Below are 13,107 nucleotides of genomic sequence, written 5' to 3' on the forward strand. Positions count from 1 at the left end.
GGGGTACCAATCGCGCCCCGTTATGAGCAGACCTATTTTTGTATTCATATGAAGCAGAATTTGTGCAAAACATTATGCGTGAAAAAAAGAAAACACTTACTGTGGCCTTCAACTCAACATTTAGTTATATCGACGACGTATTTTCAATTTACAATGGTAATATTATTTCCATTCCTATGTCGATATGATATATCCTGGTGAGCTTGAGATAAAAGATACCAAAGAGTTTGACATATCTGTTTTCATACTTGGATATCTTATTTGAAAAGGACGTTAATGGTAATCTAACAACCAAGCTATATGATAAACGTAATGACTTTAACTTTTCCATCGTCAACTTCCCTTACTTATGCAGCTATATACCTAGAATCATCACCTGCATACGGCGTTTAAAAATCTCAGTTAATTCGATACCCAAGAGCATGCCAAGAACAATTTCTAAAACGGGGTAAATTATTGACAAACAAGTTGATGAAACAAGAATATCAGCAGTCTCGTTTAAAGTCATCATTTCCTAAGTTCTTTGGTCGATACAATGATTTGTCAGCAAATACAATTTGACATTATTGAGTCAAATGCTGACTGACGTTTTTTTCATACTAATTGTTAGTCCGTCATTTATACACTGAATTGACGACGGATTTTTCCGTTATTTCCCGATCATGACAAGGAGCACACGGCGGGTGTGACCGGTCAGCAGGGGATGCCCACTCCTCCATGACACCTTATAACACAATTAGCCAATGTGTTTGGATTAAGAAGACTTTTGTAAGTTTATAGTTTTATTATAAAGTCACAGCAAAGGTTAAACAAACAATGGTACAGGGTAAGTTCAATTATAAAGATCTCGGAGCCAAGATGGTGAAAGCTCACATAGTCATTGCATCACATAAGTCTCAGAGCTAAGTTCGTAAAAGCTCTCATAGTTCGTCTCGGAGCTAAGATGTTAAAAGCTCTTAGTAGTTCATCTCGGAGCTAGGATCGTAAAAGCTATTGATACTCAGTGCGCGCATCTTTTGTACAAGAAGCTGCATCATAGGGTTCACATATTTGGTAATAGCAATAAGTTAGTTAGAGTGTCACTTCATTAATATTAACATTGTCCGCCCCTCACTGAAGCTCTGTCTCCCATCTCCTTATAGGATACGGTAATGTCCTCTGTTTACATTAACATTATGCATCTTGCACATTCTTCAGTTAATTAGATGGCTGCAGCTCTGCACAAAGTGTGATTGGAAGTGTCAATGCTCGAGAACAACACATCGTAAAAACTAATTGTCCATCAAATGAAGACGCTCTGTTATTGTATTCTATCTCCCAGAGTTTGTAAACAAGTTCGTAATTTAAATATTATTGTCCGTCGCTCTACGCACTGATAGTATCAATTATAATTCATAACACAATATTAAAACATAGATAAATGTACTGTACAAATTAATATATCAATTAAACTTATAATTTATACGTTCATTGTGTTACAACCTGATCCCACCTGATGTTTTGGAGGTCCGTGTTTGCTCTGCTTCTGTAGACCTTTTCACAAAAAATCTTACGACATATATTTCTCTTCGGTGAAAACTTACGATAAAAGTCGATCGTTTTCACAAAAATTCTTAAGAAAGCCCTAAGTGCAAAATCTGTCGTAACTTTACGACAGCCCTAACCCTCTCGTAAGTACAAAATATTGTACTTACGTGAAATAATTAACGTTAATATTAATCCAAAGACAGAAATAAATGTAAACAAAAATGGCTGCAGCGTTTGTTGTTTTATTCCATTCGGAGAGAGTAAGGCGTCGGGAAAGGGTTTTTCGAGACCGGTCAAACCCTTTGGACAAATTCAATGACACCGCAATCGTAGCTCGGTATCGTTTTCCAAGACCATGTATTTTGGAGCTAATTGACCTTGTACATGAAAAAATACAGCATCCATCCACGAGATCATATGCTATACATAGGGCGACTTCGATCACGAACAATAGTAACGAAAGTGAAACTATGGTTAAATCGAACTACCAATAGTTCGACTAGACTGACGTCACATTTTCACCATAGTTCTACCCACCTCATTTCAATGGTTAGTCCAGTTCAAAATGGCGGCCTTTGGTAAGAATTCAACATTTGAAACCGTGTATTGTAGTTTTATGATTAATTTTGACTGCTAAATGATTGTTTATGTTGATAGAATTTAAAATTGTTTTTCCAGGCGGTACTTTTTGAAGAAAACAAGCAGTGAGAAGGACTAAATATTAAAGAGGTGAGAAAAATGTGTTCAATCCGTACAGATGTACTATGTGCATGGTGTTTTCGTGTTATCCAGTTTTAATTCAAGTATGAATCATAACCTATACATTTCAAATTCATTATCCGAACACGGTGTATAAATGCACAGCGCATACCCAGATTTATTCATAAAGCTGCTTAAGTATATTATTTAAATTTAAACTGGTCAAGTGTTGTTGGCATATTTTTCCATCTAGTTATTGACATTATTGAGTTCTATTCAAAATAAACTTTTTGAACTTGAATCATATTCCAGCATGCCGAGACTTGTCATCAAAGGAACAAATGGCACCTCATTCACACTGGTATGTGATGAGCATGTGAAAAACCAGTTACTGTCTCCAGATATAGGTAAATACACCTGAATAATTGTACCCCAAATAAGATAAAGTATTTATATGTTCATCTGAAAAAAAAATAGATATGTGATTTTTTCCTTAATTTGAGTGCAAAGAATTTTTCAGTCTGGACGTACTGTTTTTTAAAAAAATTATTATGACTCCCCTGAATGTTTTTTTAGGAAGCAAAACTCAAACATAAAACTATTGTACATATTTTCAGGGACTTATATACTATGTAGTATGTACATAGTTTATATGTCCCTGATATTTTGTTATTTAATGTATTGTAATTTGTTGACCACTTGAATGATTTGGATAAAATCTCAACATGTAAATGTACTAAAAAGAACTTGTATTTTAGATCCAGCATTGAAAGACATGGTCGTTAAAATGCTCATTGAAAATCAGAAGCCTGTTCCACAATTCCAAAGACCACCCCCTCCAGCTCCTCCACCATCCAGTCAGTCAGAAGAAACTGATTTCCCCTCTACATCAGAGTCAGTTCCCTCTACATCAGAGTCAGTTCCCTCTACATCAGAGTCAGCGCCCTCTACATCAGGGTATGTGCATGTGTGGAATGAAAAAGAGGAAGATATGTTGGTCCACTTACGGCATGAGAGGCAGGATCTGTTCTTAAAAACAAGGAACCATGGCATTTTATGGCAAGAAATTGCAAACCAACTCTCCACCGTATTTAAAAATAAAATTTCTTGCACGCAAGCATTAAACAAATATAACAACTTAAAAAAGAGGTGGAAAGAAATCATAGATGCAGGGACAGGAACAGAGAGAAAAGACTTTCGATTGAAAGAGGAATTCGATTTGGTTTTTGGCACTAAACCATCCGCAAAACCCTGTACAACACTGGACAGTAGCACTAGCAGTCCTATAACTAGTGATGATCCCTCCCCAGAAGAAAGCCCTAGCAAATCAGCGAGGTCTTCCCGGAAAATTCACCCAAAACGTGTTAAAAACCTCCCCCAAAAAAGGAAATTGCAGACATCTAAGGTATTGGAAGATTTATCAAACAGTGAAAAAGAATTTAACTCGAAAATTGAAAAATTTCACAATGAAAAGATGGCAAGAATGGATAGATTTTTGGATCTGTTTGAGAGAAGTCTTGAGAAGAAATAGATACATTTGGATATTTTGTTACTGAGAATTTGAAGTAATAAAACTTAGGGGAAAAATTTGTGTATGGAAAATTTTTGAGCTGAAAAAAATTGTGTTCAGCTGAATTTATGTTTTACATTTTTTTTTTATGGACAATAATGATAAATTTCATGTTCATTATTTTGTTTTGTTTTTTTTTTTGTTTCACACCTAATAGGTTCATGCAATGTACTTCATTTTTTGATTTTTTTTGTTGTTTTTTTAATTTACCAAAGTAGGTTTGTGCAATACTATGTTTGTTTATTTTTGTTATACAACTTTATTTCAAATGTTGTTGAATGATGATTTTAATTTACCAAAGTAGGTTTGTGCAATACTATGTTTGTTTATTTTTGTTATACAACTTTATTTCATATGTTGTTGAATGATGATTAAATCTTGAAATCTTGCATAAGTTTTATTTTCTCATACTTCTAAATTGAAAATAGGCTCAAACCTAAAGAAATCCTTTCAAAATAAGGCAAATACATGAGTTTAATATGTATTTAATTTTATAGTCATGAAGCGAGCAAACATACCAACCTGTACAGTTTCCTTTTTGAAGGAATAAAGAGCTGATTACACAAAGGAAATAAGAATAATTTTTTTTTTTTTATTTTTGAACATTTTAATGCAGTTTTGAAATGCTACTGTCAAATACACAGACTAATGGATAACAAGAGAGTTAAGGAATGTTAACCAACTGAAGTCGCCGTACAATTCCTGCATGCCATTTTGGTAAATGTTTTGAAATTGATTTGGATGAACATCATTTACTTGTTCGATGTAACTATCTACATCATCGTTGTATTGTACACACAAATTATGTAAAATGCACGCTGCATAAATCATTGTACATATGTCTTTGTGGTCATGGAGGGGAACATCCCTCAGCCTTCGAAACCTCCCTTTTAGGTGCCAAAAGGCTCTCTCTACATTTTGTCGCACACTTGAAAGTCTTTTATTAAACTTAAGTTGTTGTCTCGTGAGATTGCCCAAATTCTTAAATGGCGTTATCAACCAATTTCTAAGGGGATAAGCATTATCACCTAGTATGAAATGGTTCTGTGTAAACATTTCTCCATTCTCAGCTTTCTGGTATAGTGAGGAATTACGAAGTACACGTGCGTCGTGAACACATCCGGGCCAACCAGTGTAACAATTGATAATCTTCAGTGTATGATCCACTACAACCTGTAACTGTATAGAAGGGAATCCTTTTCTATTGTAGTAGTCTTTTTCCCCTTGCAAAGCTGATGATAGTTGAATGTGGGATCCATCAATGAATCCTATAACTCCTGGAATTCTGCAATATTCTTGAATTTCATCTGCCGTCTGTCTTTGCTGTTCTGGATTTGGCCATTTAATTACCTGCAATATTTAGAAAATTATATACATATATTATATTCAATTATTATAAAATATTTCTATAAAAGAATATTTATAATGCAACATACGTTTTTGGGTGTGAACTATCTTACCCTTTTGCTTAATTGACCTAGAGCTTTGAAAACATCCTTTATTATCCCATGCACTGTTGAAATTGATAACCCAAACAAATGTGCAACCTCTCTCATAGATGTTGTATTTGCTAGGTACCAAAGCGCTACAAGCAGCTGTTTGTCGGGAGGGACTGTGGCTTGAGGACCGTGACCATTTCTTTGCAGGACAACAAACACTTCATTAAGAATGACAATGTATAATTCTCTACTGAGTCTGAAATGTACTCTAAAATCATCAATATGTGTAGGATCAGACATCAACTGTACAACATTCACAACGTATCCTTCTACTTTAGGTACTCTGTCTCTCTTTGTCTGGATCGCATGCAGTGTTTTTTCTGCATTAGAAAAAAATCTGCCCTCTAATTCTACATCATCTAGTAAAGTTTCAAGAAACAAATAAAAAAAGTCCTCGATATCAGCCATGTTGGAGAAACTATAGTTCAACCAGAGAAAATTCGATCAACAAAGAAATGACGCATGCGCTTTGAGCTTACTATAGTATTACGTTAGTTTGTGTTCGAAGTCTCTCCTTCACATATCCAAGCAAGTTTTGCTTTCAGTCTCTTCTTTTTCAACTCGAAACACAAAAGAACTAACCTAACGGTTGTCAGTGGGTTTCGTCCCCTTGAATTTACGGTATATCTAAATTTCGTCTCCAAACAAATTAGGTCCTTCGAGTGTCTAGCATCAGCGACCTATACACTAGTAAGTATATAGGTCCCTGCTAGCATGTATAATACATATATTGAAAAAAAACCCACTAGTTTGTGTAGGCTGCAAGAATTAATTTTGTTAGATACCTTTTTTTATGGGAACTTGACTTTAAATTGAAGTAATAGGAAATTAATTTCATTTATTGGTCTATTATTTTAAACATAATTCTATGATTTGTCCCACCTTAGCCAAAAAAGGTCATGTCAAAATAATCTAACTTGATACAACCCTTGAGACACTTTAAATTTACTATTATTATGACTACTTGTAAACAGTAATAGACAAAAAAGTTTTAATTGCCATAGTTTCACACATAGGATCAATTATTAAATGTTAATTTCTGTATATTAATTGTATTATTAGAAATCACAACTTTGTTTACATATAAATGATGTAGCCATCCTTATTTAATTAAATATATCTTTCATACTTGTTGAATTTCCTTCACCCAAGGATGCTTGCATTGCTTAATTTAATTGTGGTTCTGTAGGAGAAGTTAAAAATATAAAACAAGAGGCCCATTGGCCACATCGCTCACCTGTGCACTATGACTAGGAAAAAAAAATCAGTCTAGCATTGAAAAGTTGAAACCCAAAAGTGTTCCCAAGCAATCCTTAAAGGGTATGATTTGAAGAAACTTGAGTCTACACTAACTAAAGGTGCTTGCATATTTATTTCTTTGACAACCTGTGGCTTTATTGCCATTTACATTTAAACTTTGTGCCCCCTCCCAATTTTGGGCCACAATGCTGACCTGAGTCAAAACATTCTACATCGTCTAAAGCCACGGTCCGGAGTCCGCATATATAACTCTCTCCTGGGAGAGGAGCGTACATTTTGGGCGTGGTTTGCGACGATGAACATTCTATAATATAATCCTAATATGTAAAAATTCTATCCCTATTGGAATACTGTATTTAATTGAATTGAAAATATTTCAGGTGTTGACAACTCTACGCTTTTTAGCCAAAGGAGAGTTCTTGTCTGAGGTTGGCGATCTTCATGGAATTTCCATATCATCCGCTTCCAGGATCGTAATCTGTGTTACCTCTGCATTGTGTGAGTCCTTGGATAATGTTAAGTTTCCTGAGTCAAATGAAGAACTTTCAAAGGTGAAAGAGGACTTCTATCAGGTTGCAGGGTTTCCAAATGTTGTAGGGGCGATTGATGGGACGCTGATACCAATCCAAAGCATGACAGGGGATGAGGAGCCCAATTTTATCTGCAGAAAAGGGTTTCCCGCAATAAATGTACTAGGTGTTGTGGATGCCAACCTTCGGTAAACGTAATTTTAAAATAACAAGTAACTGTTTTGAAAATTAAACATGTTGACTAAGAATCAAAACAATGCCCAATTTTTTTTTTTTATAACAATGTTACCTTTCACATGCAGATTTTCAAACATAGTGGTGAGGTGGCCAGGAGCGACTCACGACTCCTTTATTCTGCAAAATTCCTCGCTTCCAAATCTACTTAGGAGAGTTAATGGTTGGCTGTTGGGGGATTCTGGGGATCCACTCAGGAAATGGCTCTTGACCCCAGGACCCCTCAGGAGCAGAGGTACAACAATGCCCACTGCACCACAAGAAATACAGTTGAGAGGGCATTTTGAGTCCTCAAGAGAAGATTCAGGTATAAATAAAATACTCATATAAATAACAATTCAGTTCAATGGCACTGTTGAAAAGAATTGAAAGGAAACTATAAAGGTAGTAGTCACTGTAGTACCATATTTCCATTGTAACATTTACAAATTAACCTGAGGTGAGTTTAATTCCTTCTAATATTCTGCAAACAATACAGAAAAAGTTTTTGACGTATATAAAAACATATTGTAATCTAAATACTAGAATTTGATTTACAGATGCATTCATAAAACAGGAGGCACTTTACAGTTTGCACCTGAAAAATGTATCAAGATTATCGAGTGCTGTTTGATAGATGCCGGGATTCCAGTAATTGGTGGAAATGAACCCGTCCAGCTTTATCAAGACAATGTTGTGTACCAGTGCTTGGATAATGATGGAATTGCTGTGCGACAAAGACTTGTTCAGAGGTTTTAAAAACCTTTGCTGTGTGTTAGAATTTTAATACTATTTTGTTTGTTGTATGTATGAATGTCTGTTTGTTCAAAATTAGACATGTACTTATTTCTTATGGCCTTCAAGTTTGCATCAGCAGTAAATAGTGAGCGGTCTTTTTCATGCGAGCACATAGTAATTATATCATGCAATGATGGAACAAAAGTATACCCAAATAGACTGCTGGTTAATTCCCATGTACCGGTAAATGGAACTTGTGTTCTAGCTTAATATAATTCATAAGTAATGTCTGTGTAGTACAGGTAATCTATGTAATGCATATTAATGTGAAGTTGTTTTTTCATAAAAAGTTATTCCCCTTTAATGCAATTCCCAATCATTTAAATAAATGTATGTATCATTTTCACAGACATGTATTTTCTTTTTTAGTCTTTTAACAAAACTTAAGGAACAGGCGGTTCTTTAACATAATTGTTAGGTACCTTTAATGTGGAAGCATGAAATGTTATCAAATATTTCTCCATGAAATATTCTTGTTTAATAGTACAATCAGTTGGGAAATAGTACATTGTACTTGGCAGACAGATGATCCATAGATGATAAATAGATACATAGCACAAGTAAAAAAATTTATGAATGATTTATATCTGAAACCAGAAGTCTCTGTCGAGACTGTAGCTCTACTGGTTTATACTTAAAACAAAGGAAGAGAAAAGTAGCAGTTGGGACTTGAGACTTTAAATCAGCAATAAATAGAAAAATGATCCTTGCCACTCATCAAAATAAAAACCAATGCACAGAATTATGTATCTTAGTATAGTCTACTTGTGTGCCAAGTTATACTGAAATCAGACCAAAACTGCAGGAGGAGTAGCATTTTGAAAGAATTTCACAGAAATTTCTATTTTTAGTAACCATGGCAACATTGTTCATTGAAATCAAAAACCGATGCACAGAATTATGTATCTTAGTGTAGTCTACTTGTTTGCCAATTTATATCAAAATCAGACCAAAACTGTAGGAGGAGTAGCATTTTGAAAGAATTTCAATGAAATTTCTATTTTTAGTAACCACGGCAACACCGTTTATCGAAATCAAAAACCGATGCACAGAATTATGTATTTTAGTGTAGTCTACTTGTGTGCCAAGTTATACTGAAATCGGACCAAATCTGTAGGAGGAGTAGCATTTTGAAAGAATTTCAAAGAAATTTCTATTTTTAGTAACCACGGCAACACCGTTCATCGAAATCAAAAACCGATGCACAGAATTATGTATTTTAGTGTAGTCTACTTGTGTGCCAAGTAATATTGAAATTGGACCAAATCTGTAGGAGGAGTAGCATTTTGAAAGAATTTCAAAGAAATTTCTATTTTTAGTAACCACGGCAACACCGTTCATCGAAATCAAAACCCGATGCACAGAATTATGTATTTTAGTGTAGTCTACTTTTGTGCCAAGTTATATTGAAATCAGACCAAAACTGTAGGAGGAGTAGCATTTTGAAAGAATTTCAAAGAAATTTCTATTTTTAGTAACCACGGCAACACCGTTCATCGAAATCAAAAACCGATGCACAGAATTATGTATTTTAGTGTAGTCTACTTGTGTGCCAAGTAATATTGAAATTGGACCAAATCTGTAGGAGGAGTAGCATTTTTCAAATTTTTCAAAATGCTACTCCTCCTACAGTTTTGGTCCGATTTCAATATAACTTGGCACACAAGTAGACTACACTAAGATACTAAATTCTGTGCATCGGTTTTTGATTTCGATGAACGGTGTTGCCATGGTTACTAAAAATAGAAATTTCTTTGAAATTCTTTCAAAATGCTACTCCTCCAACAGTTTTGGTTCTATTTCAATATTACTTGGCACACAAATAGACTACACTAAGATACATAATTCTGTTCATCGGTTTTTGATTTTGTTGAACGATGTTGCCATGTTTACTAAAAATAGAAATTTCTTTGAAATTCTTTCAAAATGCTACTCCTCCTACAGTTTTGGTCTGATTTCAGTGTAACTTGGCACACAAGTAGACTTTACTAAGATACATAATTCTGTGCATCGGTTTTTGATTTCGATGAACGGTGTTGCCATGGTTACTAAAAATAAAAATTTCTTTGAAATTCTTTCAAAATGCTACTCCTTCTACAGTTTTGGCATTATTTCAATATAACTTGGCACACAAGTAGACTACACTAAGATACATAATTATCTGCATCGGTTTTTGCTTTGATGAGTGGCAAGGATCATTTTTCTATTAATTGCTTTTTTAAAGTTTCAAGTCGCAACTGCTACTTTTCTCTTCCTTTGTTTCTAAGTATAAACCAGTAGAGCTACAGTCTCGACAGAGACTTCTGATTAAATTTTATCAATACTACATGTATATATATATTATATTATTGTTTATGGAAACAAATCTTGTAAGTAATCATCCCTACATTTACTTGAAAGAGACAATGAAAAGCACCTACAGGAGTAAATGGTATATAATACATCTTTTGTGACATAATTCATTATCAATATGTTAGCTCTACTGGTCAAAGCTCAGACCAGAAGAGCTTATGCGATAGCAATGCGTCCGGCGTCCGTCCGTCTGTCTGTCTGTCTGTAAACAATTTTTCAAAATGCTACTCCTCCTACAGATTTGGTCAGATTTCAATATAACTTGGCACACAAGTAGACTACACTAAGATACATAATTCTGTGCATCGGTTTAAATTTTGATTTCGATGAACGGTTTTGCCAAGGTTACTAAATATAGAAATTTCTGTGAAATTCTTTCAAAATGCTGCTCCTACAGTTTTTGTCCGATTTCAATATAACTTGGCACACAAATAGACTACACTAAGATACATAATTGTATTGACCGGTTTTTGATTTCGATGAACGATGTTGCCATGGTTACTAAAAATAGAAATTTCTTTGAAATTCTTTCAAAATGCTACTCTTCCTACAGTTTTGGACTGATTTCAATATAACTTGGCACACAAGTAGACTACATTAAGATACATAATTCTGTGCATCGGTTTTTGATTTCGATGAACGGTGTTGCCGTGGTTACTAAAGATAGAAATTTCTGTGAAATTCTCTCAAAATGCTACTCCTCCTACAGTTTTGGTCCGATTTCAATATAACTTGGCACACAAGTAGACTACACTAAGAAACTAAATTCTATGCATCGGTTTTTGCTTTGTTGAGTGGCAAGGATCATTTTTCTTTTTATTGCTGTTTTAAAAGTTTCAAGTCGTAACTGCTACTTTTCCTTTGTTTTAAGTATAAACCAGTAGAGCTACAGTCTCCACAGAGACTTCTGGTTTTTATAACGTACACAAAATTATTAAATACACTGAAATTACAAGCAAATTTTTTATGAATTAATGTATAAATTACAAATAGAATAAACTGTTGGGTAAAATTGACATATACTATCTGAGGATGTTTCCATACAAATATGACCAATTATGGCTTTGTTGTTCTTGCATGATAAGATTTTTAAAACATGTTACCAAATTTTCACTATTTCTGAATTATCTCCCCTTAAATGAGGGTGTGGCCCTTTATTTGAAAAAAATTCGAATATCATTTCAAAGTTTTAAATGGGCCATATATTTTGTATTCATAGGAATATCACTATAAAACTAAAATAATTCGGTCTACTACTATTTCATATAGGAATGATCTATAATACGAATTATTTGAAACAGATTATTATGGAACTCTTCAGCATCGGATGTTTAAATGGAAAGCAAACAGCCATCATGCTGCCAGGAAAAATAAACAACTTTATATTTTGCTGGATTTAAACCTTTTAAAGGTAAGAAAGGAAAGTTTTATAGTGATAGAGACTTACAGGGATGTTCAAAGGAAAAAGTTGAAGCGGGCAACTAATTAATTTCAGCCTGTTTTGATTTAAACGAGCGGTCGAAGTCGGGGCAAAAAACCCCGAATCACATTGTGCGGGAATGGACTGAGATTGGTAGTAGACGTCAGACAAAAAAATTTAGTCTCTACCCATTTCGCTGACATTACAGGACTTCGTACCTTCATTTTTAGGTTTTTCTCATATTTCACGTTCCGAGATAATAGAAAATCATACCACAGGTTTTGCAAAAGAACTGTTTTCTGACTGGATAGACGATACAGCAATTCTTGTAATGGACCGCACCTACATATATGTTGAAAAAAGTAGTTCTAATACTCAACAACGAAGATGTTTCTCAGTACACAAAGGTCGCCCACTTATAAAACCTATGATGATCACAAGTACAGATGGTTATATTGTAAGTGGTTGGGGGCCATTCTTTGCAGATGGCAGAAATAGTGATGCCCATATTTTGACAAGTATGTTAAAATCCAATGCAGAGGGCATCGTCGACTGGCTAAATGAAGAAGACATATTTATTCTTGACCGTGGGTTTCGCAATGCTGTGGAAACAATTACAAATTTCGATTATGAATGTGAGAATGTGAAATGCCAGCATTTCTTAACAAATCTACTAAAGAACATACAACAGAAGGGGCAAATAGTTCAAGAATTGCCACAAAACTTCGTTGGTTGGTAGAATCTGCCAACGGTAGATTAAAACGCTGGAAGTTTCTCTCGAATGTTGTAACAAATACACAAATACCATGTCAAAATTGTTGCAGCTTTAACAAATGTCTACAAACCACCTCTTGTTTCTGATAAACCACAAAACGCACAGCTTGCACAACAAATGCTGTCACTGAATTCTAAACCCAATCATGCATTGGTAAAAGTATCAAATATTCGAATTACAAAAAAAGAAAAGTAGGTTAAACTTGATGCTGAAGCTTCTGATGTAAAAATGACTTTCCCGTCCTATCAGAGCAATACTTAAGAGGCATCACTTTCGGTATATACCAGTTGAATCAGGCAGTCAATTATGTAAATGAACATGTAAGTGCCACAGGTAATTACGAAATTTCTGTGAATCAGAATGAAAACCTTTCAAATCTTGTACATGTTAAAATACAGTCTCGCCATGCATCTTCTAAAAAATACAATTGTTGGATTGAAAAAAGCCAAACAGAGGGAAGTCCT

At 34.5% G+C, this 13,107-nt stretch overlaps 1 protein-coding gene and 2 pseudogenes across 3 annotated transcripts; 2 read left to right on the forward strand and 1 right to left on the reverse strand.

The window, feature by feature from the left end:
* The first annotated feature begins 1,960 nt into the window (after positions 1-1,960).
* Positions 1,961-4,076, forward strand: LOC134237229 (uncharacterized). Of its 3 annotated transcripts, XM_062719330.1 has the most exons (4): positions 1,961-2,105; positions 2,206-2,256; positions 2,539-2,633; positions 2,985-4,074. In XM_062719330.1, the coding sequence occupies exons 3-4, from the start codon at positions 2,540-2,542 to the stop codon at positions 3,755-3,757; spliced, it is 867 nt and encodes a 288-aa protein (XP_062575314.1). In that variant the 5' UTR covers positions 1,961-2,105; positions 2,206-2,256; position 2,539; the 3' UTR covers positions 3,758-4,074. The 3 variants fall into 3 exon arrangements, with proteins under 3 accessions (XP_062575314.1, XP_062575313.1, XP_062575315.1); XM_062719329.1 differs by lacking the exon at positions 2,206-2,256 and having other exon boundaries at positions 2,985-4,076; XM_062719331.1 differs by lacking the exon at positions 1,961-2,105 and having other exon boundaries at positions 2,206-2,231.
* Positions 4,077-4,263: 187 nt separating this feature from the next.
* LOC134237230 (putative nuclease HARBI1) lies at positions 4,264-5,806 on the reverse strand (annotated as a pseudogene).
* Positions 5,758-12,796, forward strand: LOC134237226 (putative nuclease HARBI1; annotated as a pseudogene).
* The last annotated feature ends 311 nt before the right edge of the window (positions 12,797-13,107 follow it).

The sequence above is a fragment of the Saccostrea cucullata genome, unplaced genomic scaffold (assembly GCF_032062105.1).
Source record: "Saccostrea cucullata isolate Sc308-1 unplaced genomic scaffold, CSIRO_AGI_Scuc_v1 ctg6584, whole genome shotgun sequence".
Lineage (NCBI taxonomy): Eukaryota > Metazoa > Mollusca > Bivalvia > Ostreida > Ostreidae > Saccostrea > Saccostrea cuccullata.